Here is a 24,937-nt window from a genome sequence, read left to right on the forward strand (position 1 = left end):
CTGGTTATACGTGGACAGAGTTGCATGCTGAGACAACCCCTAAGCTAAGATCACATTGAAAGTATAATTGATCAATAAAGCAATGCTGATACTTTATATATGAGAACATTAAATATTCTGTGTAGTTATTGCCTTTCTGTGGTTTTCCCAAAAATAGCCATGAATATGTATCACCTGCTCTTTTAGTAAAAACACATGATGTGTGCAGATATGTTTTATTACTTGTGTTTATTTATTATATTCATTATCTTATATATCTGAAGCAATAAATGTACATTATAAATGAAAAAAGACCACAAGTTTAGCCAGGACCCCTACATTATCATGTGCATCATTTGTTCTATTCATATTCAATTCGAAATCTGAAGTCGGAAACTAAAATTTTTTTATTTCGTTATTCATTTATGAATCCAACACACACAAAACAGCTTGTTTTTCATACTTTTGTTTATATGCTCAAGCCAAAAATAGGAAATGAAAAAAACACAGATTCGTGTGACCTCTTGCACTTGATAAACTTGCACCAAATACACTTTGGCGATGGCAGTCCCTGATTTGTTGTAAAGAATATGAGCTTGAACATCGACACAGGTTTTTTTATTTGTTTGTTTACAAAAAATGTTAGTTCGGCGAACTTTTTCGTTTTAAAAAATGTAAAGAAATATAAAACGGGGAACACGTTGCTGTTCGCTGTATCCATGGCAACAATATACTTCCTGTTTCTTTTAAATGTGTATCTGTTCACACAAGTGAAGACTTTTAATGCGACATTTTCCAAAATAGGCTACTTTGCAAAAAAGAAAAATGTATATATACATATATATATATTGATGTTCAAGCTTATATTCATTAGCATACATTAAATCAGGTGGTGCCATCGCCCAAGGGTAGCCTATTTGCTGCAAAGTTAGGCTATTAGCTATAAGTGCAACACACAAAGAAGTCAGTAACTTCCTGGTTACATGAATTGGACACATTAAATATCTAACAAATTCAGTCTGTGGCCCGTTTTTAAATTTCCTATTTTTGACTTGAGCATGAAATCAAAGTACAGAAAACAAGCCGTTATTAGTTTTTTTTTTTTGGATTCATAGATGAATAAACACATAACAAATCGTTTTTCCATGTCCGATTTTGGATTACCCAACTGAATATGAAAAGAACAAATGATACATGGATTTAATAGATACAAAAGAGCATTTTCATATTCAATATTCAAAATAATCTGAACAAATTATACTAAAATATATAAAGTAACTGTTCCAGTCACCATCCTAAACCCTCATTAACATTAAGGCACAATGGTAAGCTTACACAGCAAATGAATAACATTGTATTTACAATAGTACTGTTTAGTACTGCAGGCCACTCTCAAAGCATTACTATGCTGTCTTCTTTGGTGGACTATTTCATCTGCAACACTCATTCACTCTCAGTATAAAAATGTAAGCATAACTTTTAAAGACCAAGAGGAAACCATAAACTACAAAATCAGAATATTACAGTGCAACATTTGTCTTTGCCACCACAAGCCAACACATGTCAGGAATTGTCTTTTTTTTTTGTCTTTATAGTGCAAAATGATCAGTCAGTTTGTACAATATTGTTATAAATTAGCCTGATAATACTATCCCAACACCAGGGCAGAAAATTATATATATATATACACGTTTTCAATGTTCATGTGTGTACTTGTACACATTCGTAAACTAATAACAAACCAATCCACAATGGAAATTACATGAACAGCAAAGGGAACATTATTTTTTTTTTCCAATTTACATTTTGTGGAATGAGCCAGCTGTGGGGTGACGTCCCCTCAGCGATAGAGACACATGCTGGTGCTCTGATACAGGTACATGTAGGCATCACAAAAGAGACGTTTGGCCACGCCTTTCATGTCTCGAGGCACCTGATTGGCCAGCTCGGCGGGAGACATTTCCAGGTATGTGCCGACCTCCGGGCAGGCGTGAACCTCCGGGATGTTGAAGCCGTCTACCTCCCCTGAACACAACGCACAATTGAGCCACTAAGCGAGTGCATAAATGGTGCATGTGATGAGACGATGCATAAAAAAAATAGACCACTAACCTTCTCTGTCTGCCATGCTGTCGAAGAAGATCCAGTCCTTGCTGTCGGGTCCGTGTTTGATGAAGGACACGTAGTGGCTCGTCTCGATGCAGAGCACGGCGAACAGCTCCAGCTTGTCTCTGATCAGAGCGTGAGGCATGCTGCGACCCAAGTAACCCTTGGGGATGTCCAGAGCAGCTGGTTGATGGGACCGGCGTTGAGGATGGGAGTGCACCTGGAAAATAAGAACACACAAAGTTACTGTAGGGCTGCAACTTATGATTATTTTCATAATAGTATTAAGGGAATATTTGGTATTTACTTAATAAATGACTCAAACATTTAACTGATTTTCAAAATGGTTGTCGATTTTCCACGCTACATACTACACCCAGCAACCTATCAATAGAGGGTATGCATGTGATGTCACTGTATGCAAAGTCTCCACTATGCCCACTCCCCCCCTCAGTGGCAAACATGAAACAGTCAGCATCTGCTCTTGTGCTTTCACATCGAACAAAAACTGTGAGAAGCAATTTCTGTTCGGTGGAAAACACTTTCTGCAAAAACAGATCATATATATGTATATAGAGTAGATGGACGACGCGTCTCCACTTCCTCCCACTGTACAAAAGTGAAGCCAAAATATCCCGGATACAGGAGCTGCCATCTTGAGATTTTGACGTTATTTGGAGTCTGAGTCTGCGCAGTAGTGCTCGAGAGCCTGGAGCCTCGGTTTTGAGGCCCCGCCCACACATCCACCTGAGCCAATCACGAGCCGGGCACGGCCACAGCTCGTTAACATGAGCCACCTAGCCGCTACATTAGCACCACTGTAGCTGTTTGGCTAGAAAGACACAACAACTAACCATAATATCTCTATCACTACATTTATTATGATCAAATTGATATAATTCCCACGCTTCCAGCTCTGTGACTGCTTCACTCAGAGCAGCTGTCAATCATGATGCCTCCCCCTCCCATTTTATAGCATCAAATAACTAATTAAAACCAAACTTACCTAAAAATTCTTTATATACAGTCTATGATTGAGTGACAGAAACAGATTCACCAAGAATCCAGCCATATTTTTTTTTTTTTTTTCAGAGCTGGTGAGGTGGTATTACATGGCATACAGTGATACAAAACGCACCTGAGTTGAACACGTCCTGCAGAAGATTTTAAATCCCGTCTGGCTGAAAAGAGGATCTGTAAAACAGTCAGTGCACTCCATCTGGGCCAAGTTTCCACACAGCATGCACTGCTGAGGACCTGAAACACACACACACCACATGTTATATTCACTAAATCCATTTGTGTTAAACTATGTAAGTCCATGTGTGTGTGTGTGTGTGTGTGTTAACAGTACCCTCAGAGAGGAGGTCAGTGATGTCCAGCTCCAGAGACGGAATGATTTTGTCAAACATCTTGAATTTCTTCCCAAAGCGAGGCATCTGGAGGATGAGGCAGGATGGCACCTGCAATTAAAACAATGAAATAAGAAGACCATACACTGCGCAGACAGAAAACACAAGAGATTAACTCATTCTAGGAGATGAGAAGATCTGCTGAGAAAACTGTCCAACAGAGACATCTACTGGAGAATCAAAAGAAAGCATCAGATAAATACATTTCCTTTTATATTTGTTACACAGATTAACATCAGTTGATATGACATAGCAGCAGATATACCGGCCGTTACATCTGGGAATATGTTGCTACTGAAACAAATAGTTGATTAATTGGTTATTTCATAAGTAACTGTTCTACAAATGTACCAAATATCAAAAAATGTGCTTGTTACAGCTTAAAAAAATGCAAAGATTAGGGTGTTTTATTTTATTAGCATTATAATTAAATCATAGTATCATTATTTAAGGACACTTTGACCTCCTGCTCTTAGGAGAGCTGGGAACTGAACCACCGACTCTACATGCCAGCTGGTAAGCCCACCACCTGAGCTACTATTACTGTTGGTTAAAAAAGTAACACAAGATCAGAATACGTGCTAATTTATGGACAACAATAGCTGATTAATTGAAGAAATAATCTATATGCAAGCATTTTTTGTTGTCTTTTATTATTATTATTATTATTATTATTATTATTATTATTATTATATTTAATTTGTACATTTATTTAAGTATTAATTATTAGTACCTGGTCAAAGATTGCGTATTTATTTGTGTTATGTTAAAATAAAATAAAAAATATTGGGGGGAAAACAACAAACAAAAAAAACCCTGAAGAAATAATCGATAAAGTGAAAATGATCACTACCAGTTTAATTAACTTTCACTTTTAACCTTTTAAACAGATAAATTGCAAATATCTGAACTCTCTGTGAAGCATTATTTTACTACTACTAATACTAATTCTAATTGTTACATCAAATAACACAAATGTTGTTAATTAGCATTACATTATATGAAGAGTGTGACAGAAATCCCCATGTGTGATCTCACCTCTGCCAGCTTGAGTCCTGCAGTGTGGAAGGAATGCTCCAGCAGCTGCTGGACAGTAGGCAGCACCAGGCTGTGGTTCTGGTCCAAGAAAATCTGGTAGCAGTAACTCTCCTGCACTTTACCGCCCGCTGATCTACATGGGAGAGGGAGAGAAAATGTGAAGGCAACTTTCTCCAAACGTTTATTGTACTCAAGCTATGGCTGTGGTGTAACTGTACAGTTTGAGTAGAGGATCCAGTGCGAGAATGTGGTGCATGATGACAGTGAGGAACTCCTCTGGATCTGAAAGACAACACATCAACAGTCACTTTAAACCGAAAAAACAAATCAGCTGATTTAAAGCTTCCAGATCATACGAACCCTTCTCATCTGTGGTGAAGGAGTGACTGTAGCCGTGTTTCTGCAGCTGCTGCCGGAGCTTCATGATGTGCCGCCCTTCCACAAAGCCCTTACTGCAAAAGAACATATTCATCTCTTATTTTATTACCACAAAAACGAATTAAACGTTTCGCAAAATACATAAAAGCACCCACCTGCGGAGGGGATTAACAATGTCATGGAGCAGTGTGTTCTGAATCGGGGCATCTTGAGGTTCCGTTGATTTAAACAGCATGGAGTCCAACACAGAGGAGCAGGAAAACAAACTGACAGAAACAAGAGTTATGACGTGAAAAAAAAAAAATGCAAATTTTTAATTTGGTTTCCTACTTTGCAGACGGTTTCTATTCCTTTCAGTATGCTATAAAAAATACACTTGCAGAGATCTGAGACTAGCTTCAGAATGGGACTATCTTTAAAGCTCTCCATGCGCTCATTTTAAAATGTATAATTGACAGCCAAAAAAAAACTGCTTTCATAAGCTGGTTTGTGAATAAAATCAAATTCATAAAACTAAAAAAGAAACACAGATAATGATAAGTGAATATGTGAATTTGGTTGCTTCTTGGGCTACGGTTCAGCAGATATCGCTCAAATATTTGACACCAATGTGTCCTTGAATGCACCGCAAAAATGGTCCCTGCTTGCAATTACCACTGACTGTAGTATAACTATACCAAAAAAGTCAGCCTATCAACTCAAGCAAGTGTCAGGTCTCTGCAAGTTGAATTAACAGCTGTCTAATATTTATTGATGCGATTTGGACAATGGTTTATAATTGTGTAAAGTACATGTGATTTGTATAGTAAATGGGATAAAAAAACAGCTGAACTTCCTGTGAAGACCTTAAAATGCATATTGTTTATTGTCATGTGTTCATGGTCCTGACCTGAAGAGCGCAGCATCCATGTAGCAGGAGTTGCAGTGGCCTTGGATCCCCCTCATTCGTCCAATCAGAATCTGGTTAACCTGCTCTGTGCTGATAGGAGGGACAGTCCCCAGCTTCCCTGTACTGGTTTCCATCTCTCTCTCTACAGTAACACACAACCACACACATAAATCATTATGGATGTAAATACATTACACAACAACAGAGCTCTGACCTCAATCCCACTGGTTTTGGAATGACACGTTCGACTTTAACGTGTGGGTGTAATGTGCAAATGTGCAGGTGTTCACAGAGTTTTGGCCATATAGTGTATTCCCCTATAAGTAATGTTCCTTCTTCTTCTTTTACATTCTAAAAAGTATATGAGCTGACATAATTTATGTATTTCATACATTAAAATCAAATAAATATAAACTTAAACTTTAACCAATCAAAAGCACAACTGTGTCCAGAAGGGGGCACTGATTGACTTCAAATTGTCCCCTATAAGAACACATGGATTTTCAGCACAAAACAAAACAAAACTGTGAACAAGGAGTTACTCAAGACTGAGCAGGAATCAGTTTTATCAGTGTTGTTCTGACCTGTGTTTTCCTGTGTCAAAGGTGGCATCCTCTCGCTGTGTTCGGCTGATGCGCTCTGAAATCGTGAGTCAGTACGGCAGGAGCTGAGCTTCACGAACAGAGCTCTCTTGGCTGGACAAGCGAAGAAACGCTCATTTTTGAAGGTACCGTCACTCACTCCATTGTCTTCCTCCTGGAGACAGATACGCAGAATGTCATTACATCCAAGATTACATGAAAAGAAATAACATAAAAAGCAATAATTTGCAATGGTTTAGAACTTCTATAAAACAATGACCTGTCACAGAAAGTGAAACTGAATTCTTATAATTGTACATATTTCAATTAGATTTTCATCTCCACAGTAACATTGTGGGAATAATATTACCAGCTCTAGTCCAGCCATGGTTTCCTGTCGACCAGGCAGAGTTCCGATCCAGCGGATGATTCCATATGAATTGCCCGTGCCCAAGGTCACCTCCACCACAGAGTTCACACTCAGATCCGAGTACAGATCATCATTGTTTGGTTCCACCGGGGGTGTTTCAACGTCCATGCTCTCTGGTTCTACAGCGAAGAATACATTTGGGTCAGATTTCCTTCAGATGTGGGAAAATAGCTTCACACTTCATCATATAGAGAGTCGCTCCAACCTGCAGGCACCTCCCCCTTAAAAACAGACTGTAGTGGAACATCAACTTCGCCCCCTCGCTTTCCATTCTCATCTGTGTCCTGAAAACAACAACAAAGGCCAATTATAAATGTACTGCAAACTGCTAACTTTTGTACTGAAGGAAGAGACTAACATAATTTGAAATCTGAAGGTTTGGTTGTGTAAGAGAACTCAGTAGGACCATATCAGCTTTGACAGAGTGGTGTTTGATGGCTAAAACAAAACAGGAAGTATGTGTAGATATGAGTAAAAAAGAAAAAGATTTTATTATAAAGAATAATCATAAGCATCGCCTCATAATCAGTATATACAGAGGATACCAGAACAGCTAGAGAGCAGGTAGGATCAACAGTGATCATAAGATCAACTGTGAAACAGACAAAGTCTGAGTCAGGAGGTTGTTTTAAACAGTGGTTCCCAAACTTTTTCAAATCAAGGACCCCCAATCTGACAAAAAATGTACCACAGGCCCCGATTTGATAAGATTTCCCCCTTTTGAAAGGACTTTTGCTTTTAGATGTTTTATTACAAAAACACATGACCAAAATAGTCATAGATTATGTCATCAACGTATCCTCATACGATTCGTATGATATCTTACGAAAAGTTATTCCTCATTTTTCATGTGTTTTCCTACGAATGTCCAGCGACATGTGACGCGCATGTCAATTTCCGCTCCAGTCTTTTCAAAATAAACTTCCGTTTTCACGGAAACAACTTGGTTAGGTTTAGTAAAAGATCGTGGTTTGGGTTAAAATAACAGAAGTGGTGTAACTTAAGTGTGGACATGACAAATAAATCATGTTGACTTCTGGTTTCACACGGAGTATGAACACCGGTCTCCTGTTTGAAATTACGTTGTTTTTTGACCCACCCATCCACCCCGACCTCCTCCCTACGTGGCGTTTGTCGCTCTCTATACTTCCTTGTTCACGATTACGTAGATTAAATACAAATTGATTTTGTGGGATATATACGAATTATAGTGCATTACTTTTCTTAGGTATAGCTACAAACAGTGCATGAGAATGGCCTGCTGTAACTGTGTTACTTATGGATTTCCCTTTTTGCTGGGGATTCCCGGACCCCACTTTGGGAACCACTGGTTTTAACAATGCCAGGACGGTTGCAAGTTTCATTGACTTACATTTTAAGACTTCTAAAACTTAATAAGGTCAATTTATCATTGCAAAAATATATAATAGAGCAATGACAATTGGTCACATATTAGGAACAAACAATGGATGCAGTTTAAAACATGATTTAAAGGAACAAAACACCCTATTTAATTGAAGACCACTGGGTATTTTCATTTTAATTACTGAAACTGAAATATTACTTACTGTGGAGATCCTAACAATATGCTCTCCGCCGTTCTCCTGCACATCCACCACCATACCGTGCCGACATTTATCACCGACGAAGTAAGTGACTCTGTCTCCCGGGGCTAGCTCTTCTGTTTGTGAGTGTGCAGGGCTGGAGGGTGACAATGAGCTGGGAACCACGGGCCTGACTTTGGAGAATGGGACAAAAATGCCACAATCTTTCGCACAGGTGAAGAGGGTTTTATACTCATAGGATCCATTATTAGTCCCCTTCCCCTTGTCTTCTCCCTAGGGAGAAAGAAGCAAAGCAGCACAATGAATGTCACTTACATTTTAAATGTTACTGTTAATGATAAAAAAAAGCATATATCTAAAGGCTCAGTTAACCGAGCAAGGGGGTCAAAATTCAAGGCTCAATGTTATGAAGTAGTATGTCGTAATTGTATGCATACTGCATGCAACAGTACGTACTTTGTAAGGGCAGCTGCAGTATGTACTAAAAGTAAAAAGAAAAAGTATGCGATTTGGAACGTAGCCATAATATAAAGTGCAAAACAACACATTTGACTGTATGTTTTAATTCCTGTGAACACCACAAACCCAATTCCATTCACCTCCATTGTGTTAGGGTAGAGGTGTACAATTATCCTGTGGGAGAGGTGGGTGTCCTTTATTTTGGCTCAGTTATTATCCTAATCCATCCCATTATTTCTCGTACTGTTTTGTTTATATTTTTGTTTCCTACAATGTTATAATGTCTATACCAACCTGTCAATATATTGATTTCAACGAACTGTCATTTAAACAGTTGTTTTTAAGAGTAAATGAAGCTTAGGCGAAAGTTCAGACAGGAAGACCCTCTTCATACTCTTTCATTCACAATCTTTCTGTCTCTCTTATATCTACTGGCTCCTACTCTATCAGCTGACTGTGGGTGGTTCACTCTTAGATAACCAAACAGATTCTGCCACGCTCTCTCTGAGCCAATCATACTGTTGCAATCAGATTTTAAAACTGTTCTTCTCTCTGCTGCTGTCAGTCGTCATTTCAGCGTGGCTCGATGCAACCCGCCTCCACCCCATCACCTCCAGTCTTCATCATATTCAGTGTTCAGGCCTGCTCCACATCCTTTCATTGGCTCTTCAGAACTCCCTTCACCACCACCACCAGTGTCTAGACTCCAGAGGGGGGAATATACCTAATCTCATCACGGCATCACTACCCCCTTAGATATACTACGTCACGATGGAGTCTAATCGCCAAAGACTTTGCACTATTCTTCTTATCATGCATTATGTAATAAATCATTGTTCAATCTATACGGGGTCTCTCCTGATTGAAATGCAGCTAGCTTATAGTTGTGGCGAACTTAGCTAACTTCTGTTTTGTATAATGTATTCATGTGTGTAGGAGCTGGAGCGGGCAGTAGATTTAACATGGATGTTCTGTTTCCCTATGTGATTATCACGTATGTTTTACTGTATATTTGATTTTATTTGATTTTGCCACAGTTCTCGCCCCTTTTGTACAAGTATTCTGTGTGTAGGAGCTGAAGCGGGCAGTAGATTTAACGTGGACGTTCTGTTTCCCTATGTGTCTATCAGAATAAACAGAGGCGAACCATAAAGAGATCCAGGTGTCACGGCATCTTTACTATATGACCAACACAACGCAGTAGTCCCGCGGTTACAGAGGCAGAGATATCAGAGATGTATATCTCAAAACCTGAGTCAAAACTATATGCATGGGGAGATACGAGTAGGGGGAAGCAGGAAAGACAATGATTCATTTCTGATTTGGTTGCACTAACACTTTTAAAGTCCCACCTGCAGTTCAACGCCAAACGACGTTCCTGATAGGGGACGGGAATACGTTGACTCTGTAAGTCCTCCAATGAAGCGAAGGATGCCTCTCAGCTTCTCCCCTCCTTTGTCCACAGTCACTGCAGTGCCCACAGTGAGTCCCTGTGCTGTCCGAAGAGCATCCATCTCCTTGAACCACTTCAGCCTCTCTGCGTCGTCAGGCAGGGCCTGCAGCAGCTCGGCTTCCTCTCTACTCAGCTCCTCCAGGCTGCTCACCTCTATTTCATAATCTAACGTCGACACAGAGCCAATGACGAAGACGGGCAGCTTTGTGAGAGATTTTCTGAGTGCTGATTTGTGCTTGTATTCATTGATGTGGCATATGCGGCCAGCATTTAGATGTCCCAGGTAGTCAACCTTTCTTGTTAGGATGAAGTACAGGTTGTTTGTTGACGTCATGTTGCTGTGCAGGGTGCTGTACAGAAACACACACACACACAAATACAATGCAATACACACACATACAGTGCACATAAATAGATAATTCATACAACACCTTCTCACATAAAAATATATCCTATACTGTATATGTTCTTAATGTATATGTTATTAATATGCCCTTGTACAAAGTATTTCCTTTTATAATTGTAATATAACTTATTATTGTAATGGAGCTTCCCAGTAAAAAGCATTTCACACGATTGTACCTGTATAACCGGCGTGACAATAAACATCTTGAATCTTGAATCTTGAACATACAGGTGTATTACAACAATAACAGAGAGCCTATTATCAGTGTTGTAGACAATACTGAAGCTAGCTGGCTCTCTAACTAGCTACACCACTGAACTGCAGTAGCTACCTTAACGGTGACACTCATGTAACGTCACAACCTTAATCTAGAGTAGCTCAGCTTGTTTTCCTCGCTTTCTCAAGCATAAAGTCAGCCTTACCTTCACTTGTTGAGGTACTTTAAACTTTGCTTTCTGTTTTATCTTCGCTCTTTGTGGGTTTAAGTCCAGTAAACCAGAGACTGTCAACCAGCTGAGTTAAGTTTCACTTCCTCTTTCATTTCATCTCACAGCCGCGTCACTAGCGTCTCACTTCACACTCCAACGATTAACATTAACAGTCTCTTGTTGGTTGTAAACCACGTTAACAACTTATTAGCTATATGACGTAGTTCTTCTTCTTCTAAAGAGGTGATTAATGTCAGGAGGAGTATATGTTCAAAGTGACGCTGTTGTTTTGAAATCAGTTGACAACCAGCAGCAGGTCGGTCGCATAGGGGTAGAGAAGGGAAATGACGCCCCTCAGTACGGTCTGACAGATAACCAATAAGAAGGCTTAGTCGGGTTTAGTCACATGGTGCTGTGTTAAAGGGCCTATATTATAAAAAAGTGAGATTTTCATGGTTTTTTTTTTATTATAAAGCAGGCTTAAGTCCTATATATAAACTGTGAAAGTATGGAAACACTCAATCCACAGGGAAATACACACAGCCCGTATTCAGAAACTCTGCATTTGAAACAAGCTGTCAGGATTTCTGTCCATTTGTGATGTCACGAATATACAATATTTAGACCCTTGACACAATTTTAAACGTAAACATTCTAAATGTGTCCCAGTTTATTTCCTGGTTGCAGTGTATGTGAATGACATCAGCTGACAGGAAGTACACATGGACCCAAGCTGTTGCCTAATTCCGTCAAAATGCACTAAAACGGAACGTTTCAGACAGAGGGTGAATACAGGCATATTCAGGCTGACAGTATGAGGAAAATAAAGGGTATTTTTAACATTACAGCATGTAAACATGTTCTAGTAGAAAACACAAAATACAAGTATGAACCTGAAAATGAGCATGATATGGGACCTTGAAAATACGGTTATGAGGTGTATAGTTTGTACAAGTGATTACCTCCCTGTTTGCTACCTGCAAGTTTCATTCTGTAGTTGATTATAGCTGAAAGTGGTGCATTATTATATGTTTACAATCCCTCTATACTTTTGTCATCTTGATTGTGTATAGCCGACTGTAATTTTTTTTATGTTGGTACACAGGTCATCTATTATATGTCTCTCCGTGCAGGGAGAAGGATCCCTGTAGTTGGTCTTCAATTCCCCCCCCCCATTTTTTGGGGTGTTTTTCCTTATTTGAATCAAGGGTTTAATGTCAGAGGGTGTCCTATGCTTTACAGATTGTAAAGCCCCTACATTTTGTGATTTGTGATTGGGCTATAGCCTATAAATAAAATTTAGTTGACTTGACATGGCTTGACATTGTTGTCTACCAGCTACAATGTGTAATTGTTGGAATGGTATTTTCATAACAGTTTACAGACTTGCTGACAGAACAGCTCTTTCCAATTTAAGTGGTCAGTTCAACCAAATTCTAAAAAGATATGAAAGCTTTCTCATTTACCCCGTTGTGGTAGCCTATCTATCCATGCAGATAGTTTTGGTGCTCAGGTTTTGTGATATCTTTCTCTGTGATATCTGCATGACCCAAACAAAGTGGAAGAGAATTGTTTTCTTTGTTGTATGTATGGTATTAAAAGTTACACAATAGCAATAGAAACTGTTGCCCCAGATACTCTGGATTATCCACAGACTGAAATAAGAACAGTTTTCAGTGGAACAACTTTCAGGCAAAGAAGTGCTGGAAGTAAGGTCTTTGTATTATCTTAACCAGGACATTGTTTCCAGAAAGACACTTTACTATTGAGCACTTTACATTACAGCAAATAGGCTGTAGATAAGGAGCAGAACAAAGTGAATAATTTAAATGGTTTGGCAGCCTTTCCTTAGACATATTGACACCTTGCAGCTTCTCCCTCTGCCCCCTACTCAGCTTAGGCCTATGATCAAGATGAGTCATATACTTATTTTTAATAATCATTCCACACTCCGAACGATTTCTTGGCTCTATTTTTTTTTAATTTTTCTATCCTTGTTTTCTTAATTTTGTTTTGACTTTTACAAGTAGTTAATCATTTTTTATATTATTATTCTTATTTTTTCATTATTTATCCAAATTTTTAATTTTTGTCTCTTTTTTGTCTTTGGGCTTAATGACTCTGCTATGACTTGCTGGTATTCCTATATTTTGTGATGAATCATATGTATTGATATTGTATCATATGTCACTGCTATGTTGTGTATAAGGGAATTCAAATAAATAGATTGCAAACTTAAACTGAAGAGACTTAAGTTGATAACCAAAGAAAATACAAAAAACAATAACCTAGTGTTTGAATGCGCATATTTACAATAAATACACCTTTTCACTTCAAGAACACTCCTTACTGTGGCTGGCGGACTAACTTCTGTTAGTGGGGATGCACTGCTATGCCTCTAGTCTAAATTATTGTGTCCTGATTGACAGACATAAGACACAAGACTTTGTGATGAAAAATGGCAATTGGAAAAAAATGACTTTGGAAAAACATTTTGAAATAAAAAATGATCTGCTATAAAATCAGTTGTTGTTTCAATAAGCATGAGTTAAATAAAATTAATAGAGGAGAAAAAATGTATAATTTTACAATTCACAAATTAGGGTTACATTAAATTTTACGTATTTTTTGTTATTAATTATTGATTGTTTATTTCATAATGTTTGTCGCTGTAACTAATATTTCACACTTTGAGTTTATGGTATTAATACAATCCTGACAATGAATCCTGTCAAATAAAATCAAAGACAATTTTGTCTCATATGTTACATGACACTTCAAATTCAAATCCAAATTCAAATAAGCTTTATTGGCATGAATGTTCAGGTTACATTATTGCCAAAGAAAAATTACATATTGATGAATAATTACATTTCACAAGAAATAATCACAAAATAATCACAATCACAGTATACCAAATACATTTTAAATATACATTCTTTTACAGATGTAGTTAATCAGAAACATGTTCGGAGCTTGTAGCACCTCTTATTGTATGGCAACAGTCAACATATGTTTGCAGCTTATATTGCACATTGATTTTTCTCCCCACATCAGTATGGTATTTTCTGAGCATCGGGGAGATGGATGAACTCAGGACATATGCTATTTATTTTTTCAAAGAAAACATCTCTCGCATCCTTCTATTTCTCACAGCACAGTAAGAAGTGAGATCCTGTCTCCACCTCTCTTGTATAACAATGTGAACACAGCCTGGCCTCCCTGGGTAGTCTGTTCTGCATGTGACAGCCTGCTTCTATGGCCACTTCTCTGTCAATTACATTTCCACCTGTAAGACAAAACTGAAGGCACAACATCCCTCTCTCTCTGCTCTCTGTGATTGGACAGTGTAAAATACGTCATCAGCAAGGGAAAGGGTTATATCTTTGTCGCAGTTTGATGACGGAAGGATTGAGTTGTAAACATGGAGGAGAGAGAAGCTCTGGAGAGACAGATTGAACTTCTACAAAGTAAATATACATTAATAACGTCCACAGTTTGGTTTTATAGCAGGCGGGTTAGAAAACAGGTTTTAATTGTTGCGCCCTTGAAATTCAGAGCTGTCGTGTGACTTAGGGCTGTTTTTATCTAAGTATTATAATATGAAACACGAGGGTTAACCGTTAGTCAGCTCAGACTGACCCACAGAAGAGACGTGGTGCCTTTCACCATGGTTACCGCTCATAATGACCTGCACGTAGAGTTAGCGGTGCCTTTCACCATGGTTACCGCTCATCATGACCTGCACGTAGAGTTAGCGGTACGTAGTTCATTTAGTCTATATTCAACTTTCATTGGAAATAAATCACTAGCTCGCTGTTTATGCGGTCAACAGGATAGCTTAGCTAATTGTTCAACTGCAAGGCATCACGGTAAATGGTCGGTTCACCTAACAAGTTAGGGTTAACGTATTAGGGTTATTTGACTTTACACCTGGCAGCATTTAGCTAACGCTATGTGTCCCGGTATCGAGGACAATACAACAACCAAGTGAAAGGAATTGGTCCACTAAAATCCGCCAGAACAGCTTCAATGCTCCTTTAGCACAACAACATTCTTTCATTTGTTGGTGGTGATGATGATGGTGATGGTGGTGGTGATGATGATGATGTTGATTGTGGTGGTGGTGATGAGGATGTTGATGGCGGTGTCGGTGGTGGTGATGATGATGGTGGTGTCGGTGGTGGTGATGATGATGGTGGTGTCGGTGGTGGTGATGATGATGGTGGTGGTGGTGATGATGATGTTGATGATGTTGATGGTGGTGGTGGTGGTGATGATGATGGTGATGATGTTGATGGTGGTGGTGATGAGGATGTTGATGGCGGTGGTGGTGGTGATGATGATGATGATGATGATGGTGGTGGTGGTGTCGGTGGTGGTGGTGGTGGTGATGATGTCGATGGTGGTGTCGGTGGTGGTGATGATGATGATGGTGGTGGTGTCGGTGGTGGTGGTGATGATGATGTTGATGTTGATGATGTTGATGGTGGTGGTGGTGATGATGGTGATGGTGGTGTTGGTGGTGATGAGGATGTTGATGGCGGTGGTGGTGATGATGATGGTGGTGGTGGTGATGAGGATGTTGATGGCGGTGGTGGTGGTGATGATGATGATGTTGATGATGTTGATGGTGGTGGTGGTGGTGATGATGATGGTGATGATGTTGATGGTGGTGGTGATGAGGATGTTGATGGCGGTGGTGGTGGTGATGATGATGATGATGATGATGATGGTGGTGGTGGTGTCGGTGGTGGTGGTGGTGATGATGTCGATGGTGGTGTCGGTGGTGGTGATGATGATGGTGGTGGTGATGTTGATGATGATGATGGTGGTGTCGGTGGTGGTGGTGATGATGATGTTGATGATGTTGATGGTGGTGGTGGTGGTGATGATGATGGTGATGGTGGTGTTGGTGGTGATGAGGATGTTGATGGCGGTGGTGGTGGTGATGATGATGGTGGTGGTGGTGTCGGTGGTGGTGGTGGTGATGATGATGATGTCGATGGTGGTGTCGGTGGTGGTGATGATGATGATGGTGATGTTGATGGTGGTGGTGTTGTTGGTGGTGATGGTGGTGGTGGTGGTGGTGACGATGATGATGGTGGTGGTGATATATATGTGGAGGTATATCCACAGCTTGTAACAGGCTAAAATACATTTTGTTCAAAACACCTGATGGATTAAAAGATCTCATATATCTGTCATGTAACCGGATGGAAACAGATTAGACTAGCTGTGAGTTTAATTTGCTTCCATCAGGATGCTTTTTTATCCCCATAGAGTGTGGATATTGAGTTATGCTGACTGTGAAGTCAAACATTTCAATCATATTCATTCTTATCAAACCTTTCAGTGAGTCATTGTGCCCTATATGGAAGCATCTGGATTTTCTCAATTTCTCCACTCACTTGTTGAGGTTATTCCTTTACTTTTTAACATGTCTTCAGTCCCAGTAAAAACTGTTGACAGCATGTTGTGTAGAGTAACAGGGACACTGTTCTTTAATGGGATTTTTTATTGCTGTGAGCATCACAAACTAAATCCCTTCCATCTTCAGAATAAATTAAAAATTATCTACACGACTAAATCCCGCTGAAGGGCAGTGAGAATTATGTTTTGTGGGGTAAACCAACTCTTTTACATGGTTTCTGTTTTCTTATTATTGTTCATCACTCTGGATGTCATTGTACAACTAAATAACTCCTATTTTCAAATTCCCAGATCTCATCAATAAACACAAGAGTGTCCACGGCGACGTCCCGTTTGCAAGAGATGAGCAGAGGCATTCAGAAGCTCCAACATCTACCAGAGGCAGAGGTCACAGCACATCTGTCGTCCATCCTCACAGCTCCAGAGGTGGACTCTATGCTCCTCAGACTACTGGAAGTTGGAGGAAAACGTACTCGCTGAGCAACAAGAACCCTCAGCTGTCTGTTGGACATCTATCAGCTTCTGCTTCCTCCGCTGTTCATCAGTCCAGTTCCCACAGTATATCTCATAGCACCTCACTGCCCAACCACAGCAGAGGAGAGGAGAGTGATAGAATCACAACTGCCACTTTATCATCTGGGATCCCTCAACAGAAGAGAGAGGAATGTGTAAACAGTATCACAGGGGGAGTTGCAACAGAGAAAAAAAATACTCTTAAAAAAACAAGAGCAGCTGTGTCTCAGCATGAAGATGGAAAAGGAGATTCAGTCTCAACGGGCACTATTGTGCAACATGAAACGCTTCACAGACAGTCTCAAGAGCTTCAGCAGAGGACTGAAAGCAGGCGTGTAGTCCTGCCAGAAAAGAAAGATGGTGGTTCTTCAGTTAAGGCCTCGACCGGTTTGCAGAGCATCCCTCAAACACAGATCAAACCTACCCTGACAAGCAAAACCAGCGCTGAGACTAAACCTACTAGTACTACGACAACTCCAGGAGTTCTCACGACTGGTAATACCATACCGCCTCTCCCTGTTCTGTCTAAAGTATCAAAACAATCCCACAACCCCACATCTCACACCAGCCAGAGCCAAGTTGATGCATCTTTCTTGAAAAAATCCAAGTTCACTTGGGTAAAAAGCCAGAACGTGGGAGGAGCGGAGCCTCAACAAGCCAGCTCCGTTTCCTCGCCCACCGGCAAAGCTGTGACCGTTGCCCCAACGTCACTCTCAAAAGCTCGAGTTGCCAGTGGAAGCTCCCCCTCATTAACAACCAAGAGGACGCCTGCCAAGAAGTTTCCTCGAAAGCTAAGCTTGGTCAACGTAGCCCCCAAGACCTCCAAGTACATATGGGTCTCGTCCTCTGCTGGAGCCCAAACTAAAATCCCTCGAAAGTCACTGTCACCCAAAGCCCTGGCTCTTTCCCAGAGAGCTCTGGATAAGGGAGAGGTCAACAAGGGAGAGGTCAACAAGAAACTCAGAGCAGCCTCCACTCCTTCGAAGATAAAAAAGGGAATTGCGGGTTCCTCCACCAACTCCTCACCGGGTAGCCGTTACCGCTGGAAGGCCGGAGGTCAGGGTACCTCTGCGGCAGTGACGGGAGGGGCAACAGCGGCCCGTCGTAAGTCTGCCTTCCACTGGACGTCAGAAAAAAGCAACAGAGGAGTGAGAGGAGGGCTTGTTCTTTCCCCATCTGCAACCCAGCGTACCTCCCTCATGCCCTCCTCCTCCCCCGGTGGGTTCAAGCTCCGCAGCAGGATGAAAATCATTAGGAAGTCTGCTAGTAGGTAAGTAATGGAAACATGCACATGATCTGCTTTACTGTTCATCTCTGCTCTGACACCTGCTCTTCTTTTTAGTGCAACTGTTTGCCAGACAGTGGCAGCAAAATGTGTCAGAATACTCAAATTAAATAGATTTTTTTCAATATAATTTGCTAAATATTAGCCTTTATTGACTCAGTTCTCCTTTGCCCTCTGTCCTGTGCCCACAGTGGAGGTGGGTCAGACAAGGGGACCAGCCCGTCAGCAGTAAAGTACTCCCCGAGGGGCCGGATGCACAGCTTGACCAGGAGTCCCACAGGAGTTAGGAGGACACCCTCCAGGGAGCTGGTGTCTTTTGGTAGACACAAGCTGAGGCGACTCTCCCCCACCTCATCAAGGACAGGTAAGAAGCACACACACTTCACATGGTAGTATATAGTGTTGTTGAGTATTGTTCCGCTCAATTTCATGAAGAGCATTCATTCTATATAGTTTTTCTGTCATGAGTTTATCATGATTTATTGCTCTAAATGAACCATGGAAAATATCATCACACGGTTGAGAGGGATCATGTCTAATCTGGCTTGTTATGGTTCAACTGTGTGGTCTTATAGGAGAAATCCTCGAACCATATAGTTATTTTTTTATTAATCTTTTTAATATTTCTTCTCCTCTCATTTACAAGCATGTGGATCTCAGCAACTATACAGTAAGACCCACAGCAGCTAAACTTTCTAGATAGGTTTGAATTCTCAACCTCTCCTTAGTGAAGTAGAATTACACCCGATGGCCATTTGGTGGTGCTATGACAACTTGTTCTGCCAATAACTCACCAACTGTCCATCAAGCATTTAAAAACCTTACATCCCCATATATAGTTCTCAGGTCCAGTAGGATCTCCTGACATTTCCACCAAAGTGGGAACAAATTAGTCACATTAGTCTAGTGATTAGTGTGTATATATATATTAGATATTGGTAATTAGTATTAGCAATTAGTAGTATTGTTTTGTTTTTCACAGATAATGGTTATTCTGCAAAACTGGCTGGTCTGTTCTTTCTGTAGTCGCACAAAATCATCATAGTGCTTTGTCTTATGTTTTGTAAGCTGCTATTTACATCTTTCCAATGATTCACACATCCACTGTATGTCCACTAGATTTTACACATCCAATCAAAGTGTTGTTGCGGTCTTCTGTTACTGTATTCTCTCTGCCAACGGCGTTATGTTTTGTGCTCTGTTCTGTTGTTTAAAAAAATCTGTTTGTGTTATTTAGCTCTTAAAAACCAAAGAAAACACAAGTTGCGTTGGAAATTTCGTACTAACATGCTATTTAGTACGCTAAAACACTGTGTGAGATTTTTTATTTGGTCTGAAACCTTAGTACGAAAAGTATGCGAATGGCATACTGTTTCTGGTGAAATATTACAGTATGCAATGCTGAACACTACCGCGGTATAAATATCCCATAATGCAACGCGGTAGTGACGACAACATTCATAACAGACGCTGACGGACAGCTCTGTAACATCAATAACGCTTCAGTTTGAGTATAAGATTTCGCTTTGTTAGGTGAAATATATTTTTAAAATGAATTCAGACTTTAATTCTCACAAATCATCGTTTGGTCACACGAGGTTGGCACGGGTTACCGTGGTTACGCGTCTCCAACCGGTAAGGAGGCTCTCAGGAAGTGAAGATGTAATTACTACTCAGTGCGTCCAAAAAGATACATACTACCTTTTATTCACACAATAGTATGTTGAACGATAGTACACCTATTGGGTATGTAATGTATAATATGCGATTTTGGACGCAGCCACAGACTCACTGATCAGCCTTGGCGTCTTCACACATAGAAGCCACCCTCAGAGGGCACAGTCTTCTCTCACAATCCATACAAACATTACATTTCTTTGCTGCAACTCTCTCTCTGTCAACCTCTTAAACCTGTGCCCCAGTGTTCCCACATTACTCCGAACTACACACTAGTAGAATACAAAATGTACTACTGTGTGTTAGAGCTGCAACGATTAATCGATTAGTTGTCAACTATTAAATTAATCGCCAACAATTTTGATAATTGATAAATCGATTTTAGTAATTTTTTAAGAAAAAAAAGTCAAAATTCTCTGATACCAGCTTCTTAAATGTGAATATTTTCTGGTTTCTTTACTTGTGGACAAAACAAGACATTTGAAGACGTCATCTTGGGCTTTGGGAAACACTGATCGACATTTTTCACCACTTTCTGACATTTGATAGACCAAACAACTAAACAAATATTCAAGAAAATGATCAACAGATTATTCGATAATGAAAATAAGTTAGTTGCAGCTTTATTGTATATACTTATTGTTGTAGTTCAATGTTTTTGTATTTTACCATATTGCGCTAATAGGAAATTATGTAGTACATGTGCTGATGGTTCAATCAACCTGAGATTTTGAAATGACACTGCCAACTGTAATTCTCAATGAGGACTCAAATATCAAGCTTTTTTTTTTTCTCTGCATAATGATTTTTTTCCAGTGTGAACAAACTACACACTCTAATCCGGATTTATAATTGGGACAAAGTTTACAAGTAATTGGCCCTTCAGCTGTGGCTCTGACAGCAGCTATTCCGGCTACCTCCAGTAGAGGGCAGCAGCTCACACACATGTAGTCCTCGTAGGGGCTTCGTGTTGCCGGCTGTCACCAGAGAGGCTTACAGGCAGACTCTCAGAGGAGGAGGGGGGGGAGGTTAATTGATTGCCCAATTCAGCCGTGATGGCGAACAAGTGCCGATAGCGGGTAATTTGCAGAGGTGGAGGCAGGCAGCGCCACCGCTATCAAGCCCTGGCACCGCTCTCCCCTCCAGTAGATAAAAAGGAGCTAATGCATAATTATCCTTTTGCAAATTGGATTGTTTTAACGAACTGTAGAATATAGGCCTAACCTGATGGAAAGCAATCATTGTTTTTACAGCCCCCTCCCTCCCTCTCTCTCCCTCCTCTTGCCCCTCCAGCCCTCCGGTCATTCTGCGTGTACCCTACACGCCTCATGCCCATCTTGGTGTAATCTCCCATACTCAATGAAGTCAGAAGACATTAGAAAAGCCATCACTATTAACATTAGGCTTTATTCGTCCCCATGGTTCTGCGTCTATCAGTCTGCTCCTCTTTTTCTGGTTCTTTAACTTTTTGTGTCCTTCTGCCACACCACCTTACACCCTTTCCCCCGCCGCTTCCCCTTCCTCTTCATCATTTCTCCGTGTCATGGGGAGACCCCGAATGGCCTTCCCTAGCAGGAACACATGCATCTCTAATTAAAGACGGGGATTCGGAATCAGAGACACGGGAAAGGTGGAGCAGAGGAAGATGGAGTGAGGAGAGCTGCACGTAGCCGTCTGCGCCTCCGATAAGAGCCGCTAATAAAGAGCAAATTGAATTACTAATGATGGGAAGCAGAGTCCCTATAGATGAGCCCGTTAAAAAGCAACCTTATGACCACTCACACATGCATGATAATACACTCGCAAACAATGTTTCTTAATTTCCTCCCCAATGGCCGGCTTTAGCCTCTCTTCTCTTCTGAGGTGCTCGGTTATCTGTGGTTTAATTTAAAGAGGGCATAAACCTAAGTAAGCAGTTAGGGCTGTAATGAATCGAGAGGTGTGTGTGAATGTATATATCTATATGTGTGTGCGCTCGCATGTGCTCGGAGACAGCCATGTAGCCCAGATAATCTAATAAAGCAGATAAATGTCAGGAGTGGACAGAACACGGAGTGGAAGAGTGCTGAGCCGTGCGGCTTCGGGCCCCATGTGACAGGCTTCTGGAGCGTTTCAGGTCTCTATCTCACTCCGGTTTCTTTCCTCCCTCGCCATCTCTCATCCAGTCTCTCGCTCAGTTTTTTTTTTTTTTTTTTTTTTTTTTTTTTTCCCTCTCCTCTCTGTAGCTGTCTTCACCGTTCTGCTAATATGCCTTGTGACTTTTTAAGCCCAGTACCGCATATCACTTTGCAGACTGCAGGCATTTTCTGTATAATCTTATTCTAGGTCTGAACTGAAATGTCACGAGAGTTCATCTGAATTTATAGATCACTTTCTGAAAAAATCAGAATTTAAAGCGCTGATGTAGCAAAATCATTATACAATTATACTTTTTTTTTTTTTTTTTACAAGAAATGTAAAAATGTGGCATTATAACTCTTGACTGCAAATAATGATTATTTTCAATCAGAAAAATAGTGAAAATGCCGGCTCCAATTTCCTAAAACTCAAGATGACTTCACATGTCTTGTTTTGTTTGATCAACAGTGCAACACCTAAGTTAAGTTAACCATCACATAAGACAAAAAGCAGCAAGTCCTCACATTTGAGAGACGAAGGTATTTATGATCACACTTAGAGCTACAACGATTAATCGATTAGTTGTTAAATATTAAATGAATCATCAACTATTTTGATTATTGATTAACTGGTTTGAGAAAAAAAGTCAAAATTTTCTGATTCCAGCTTCTCAAAATGTGAATATTTTCTGGTTTCTTTACTCCTCTGTGACAGTAAACTGAATATCTTTGAGTTGTGGACAAAACAAAACATTTGAGGACGTCATCTTGGGAGACACTGATCAATATTTTTCACTATTTTATAGACCAAACAATGAATAGTGAAAATAATCATTAGTTGCAGCTTGCAGCCCAACTTACACTTATACTCATAGGGTTTGTAGGGTATCATTGCCAATTTATTTGCTGTCACTTCATTAACCAACCAACCATTTCAACTCAGCAGTGATCAGTAACATTTGAAGGTGGATCTGCACCTATTTTACTAAATATGAAACAGACTTTCCATATTGTTGGAGATTAAACTCAACAGTCTGTAACGCAGCTGTCAATCACTGCTTGTGAAACTTGTGAACTCCAATCAAACTGTCAAACTAGGCAGCGCTTATCAAACAGGAGTCAAGATTATGTTACTGTAATGCCTGTTTCTCAGCTCAAATGTTTTCAGAATCATCTTGTAGTTTACTGTTTAGCTGTAAAATGAGAAAGTTTGATCCGGCCGGTGGGCGGTGCTTGGCTTTGGCTCGACTGTTTTCAACAGGGCGGCCTGGTCTCATTTTACATTGTTACTGAAAACATTTGAGGCAAGAAATAGGCATTACAGTAACAGAATCTTAATTCATATTTGATCAGCGTTGCCTAGTTTGACCGTTTGATTGGAATTCACAAGCTGCGACTACTCTGCTCTGATTGGTTGTTTTTCTTTGGGCCCGGTGGAATCTTGCAAATGCGATTAGGAACACAAAGAGGAGGCAGAGGAACCAGATTTTTTTCACAGATTATCTGTCTCATGTACTACTGTCAGGATATCGTGACAGTTTGAGCAAATATGACAAAAAGTTATTTTTATTAAAGTTACCAACTGCAGCTTTAAATGAAGACTTAGATCTGTATCGTATTGCTCATCTTCTCTCAGGTAACCTGCAGCAACACACCATCACCAATGTAGACCATTTAATTTTCTTTTAACGCAGGACTGTTTTCAGTCCGACTACAGTCCAGCTCTCTCTTCTTACTCTTGAGTTAGTATTTAGAAGTAAATGTATCCAATGACTACTCTAGTTTTACTGCTCACAGCTGGTGCCCTGTTTGTGTAAATCATAAAACACACAGGGGTCAGATTGTTTGTGTGTTGTAGTAGGAGTAGCTCTCTCACAGTGGCAGTGCTGCCACCAACAGCTTACCAACATGCTGCACCCTCCCCCCCCCCGCCACCACCTGATACCACGGAGCCCATTACCACCACAAACTAATCCTCCGTCCTCCTTCAGGGATCCTGTTACCGTGCCTACAGTGATCCCATTTATTTTACCCATAAATTATGTGTGCTGCTCTGCATCGGGGTCCTGCTCCCTCTGACATTTTTCACTTTCTCCAGTGATATGCCATGCACACGCTACTGTATGTACGACACATACAAACGCAGATGAAATGCTTCCAACAAACAAGGGGCTTTACTGTGCTGTAAAATAATTTGAGGAGCTCAGAAACCATTTTCGCAGAATGTTTGCTTACCACCATTTTACCATTAGAAAGTTGTATTTTAAGAAAATGTTGATTTTGACTGCTTTAAAACCAACTTCCATTTTAGGCCATTTGTTGATTGTAGCTTCGCTAAACGAAGATGGCAGTGATGTTGCGTTATATTGAAGAGCAACACACGCTAACGGCATCTGACGTGCGTCAAAACACCTGCATCCATGGTTTTCAGTGTCATTGTGCTGGTTGTTGGGCAATCCACTCATCAGGATATGCCACTGCTGTATTTCCCAGCGTCGTTGTACTTAAACTCTTCAGAGAATCACGCTAATTGATGCCTTTAGCACTTCCGCTTCCCTCGTCTCGATGTCAGTAGGTTTTTTTGAATGGGTTTTTAGTTAGGTGTCTGAAATAAGGTCTGTGGTTAACACAAGCTTAAGAGATTTTATCATTTTGTTCTACGATATAAAATACGTCAGGAAATATCCCTCTCGTGAATTTTGAAGCTTTTACGTGTCTTAAAGAGGCGGTTGCTAACGAGTGGCTACATGACATTACAAAACGTCATCACGCCAACTCGCCACACTTC

General features: G+C 40.3%; 2 protein-coding genes across 2 annotated transcripts in view; one reads left to right on the forward strand and one right to left on the reverse strand.

Annotated features, from left to right (window-relative positions):
- Nucleotides 1-211: 211 nt before the first annotated feature.
- cyldl (cylindromatosis (turban tumor syndrome), like) lies at nt 212-11,485 on the reverse strand. The gene is made up of 15 exons (XM_074636315.1): nt 11,119-11,485; nt 10,190-10,640; nt 8,382-8,651; nt 7,019-7,097; nt 6,754-6,932; nt 6,387-6,558; nt 5,803-5,944; nt 5,069-5,179; nt 4,896-4,987; nt 4,754-4,817; nt 4,536-4,668; nt 3,440-3,548; nt 3,224-3,342; nt 2,092-2,305; nt 212-2,004 (listed from the first exon to the last, which is right to left on the reverse strand). Exons 2-15 carry the CDS (start codon nt 10,622-10,624, stop codon nt 1,820-1,822), a joined length of 2,304 nt encoding a protein of 767 aa, XP_074492416.1. The 5' UTR covers nt 10,625-10,640; nt 11,119-11,485; the 3' UTR covers nt 212-1,819.
- A 2,991-nt stretch (nt 11,486-14,476) lies between these two features.
- zc3h3 (zinc finger CCCH-type containing 3) overlaps nt 14,477-24,937 on the forward strand; it is a 74,187-nt gene continuing 63,726 nt past the window's right edge. The window contains exons 1-3 of the mRNA XM_074636327.1: nt 14,477-14,594; nt 16,849-18,340; nt 18,547-18,719. Coding sequence (XP_074492428.1) covers nt 14,549-14,594; nt 16,849-18,340; nt 18,547-18,719 — 1,711 coding nt within the window. The 5' untranslated portion in view covers nt 14,477-14,548. The remainder of the gene's footprint in view (nt 14,595-16,848; nt 18,341-18,546; nt 18,720-24,937) is intronic.

The sequence above is a fragment of the Sebastes fasciatus genome, chromosome 5 (assembly GCF_043250625.1).
Source record: "Sebastes fasciatus isolate fSebFas1 chromosome 5, fSebFas1.pri, whole genome shotgun sequence".
In the NCBI taxonomy this organism is placed as follows: Eukaryota; Metazoa; Chordata; class Actinopteri; order Perciformes; family Sebastidae; genus Sebastes; species Sebastes fasciatus.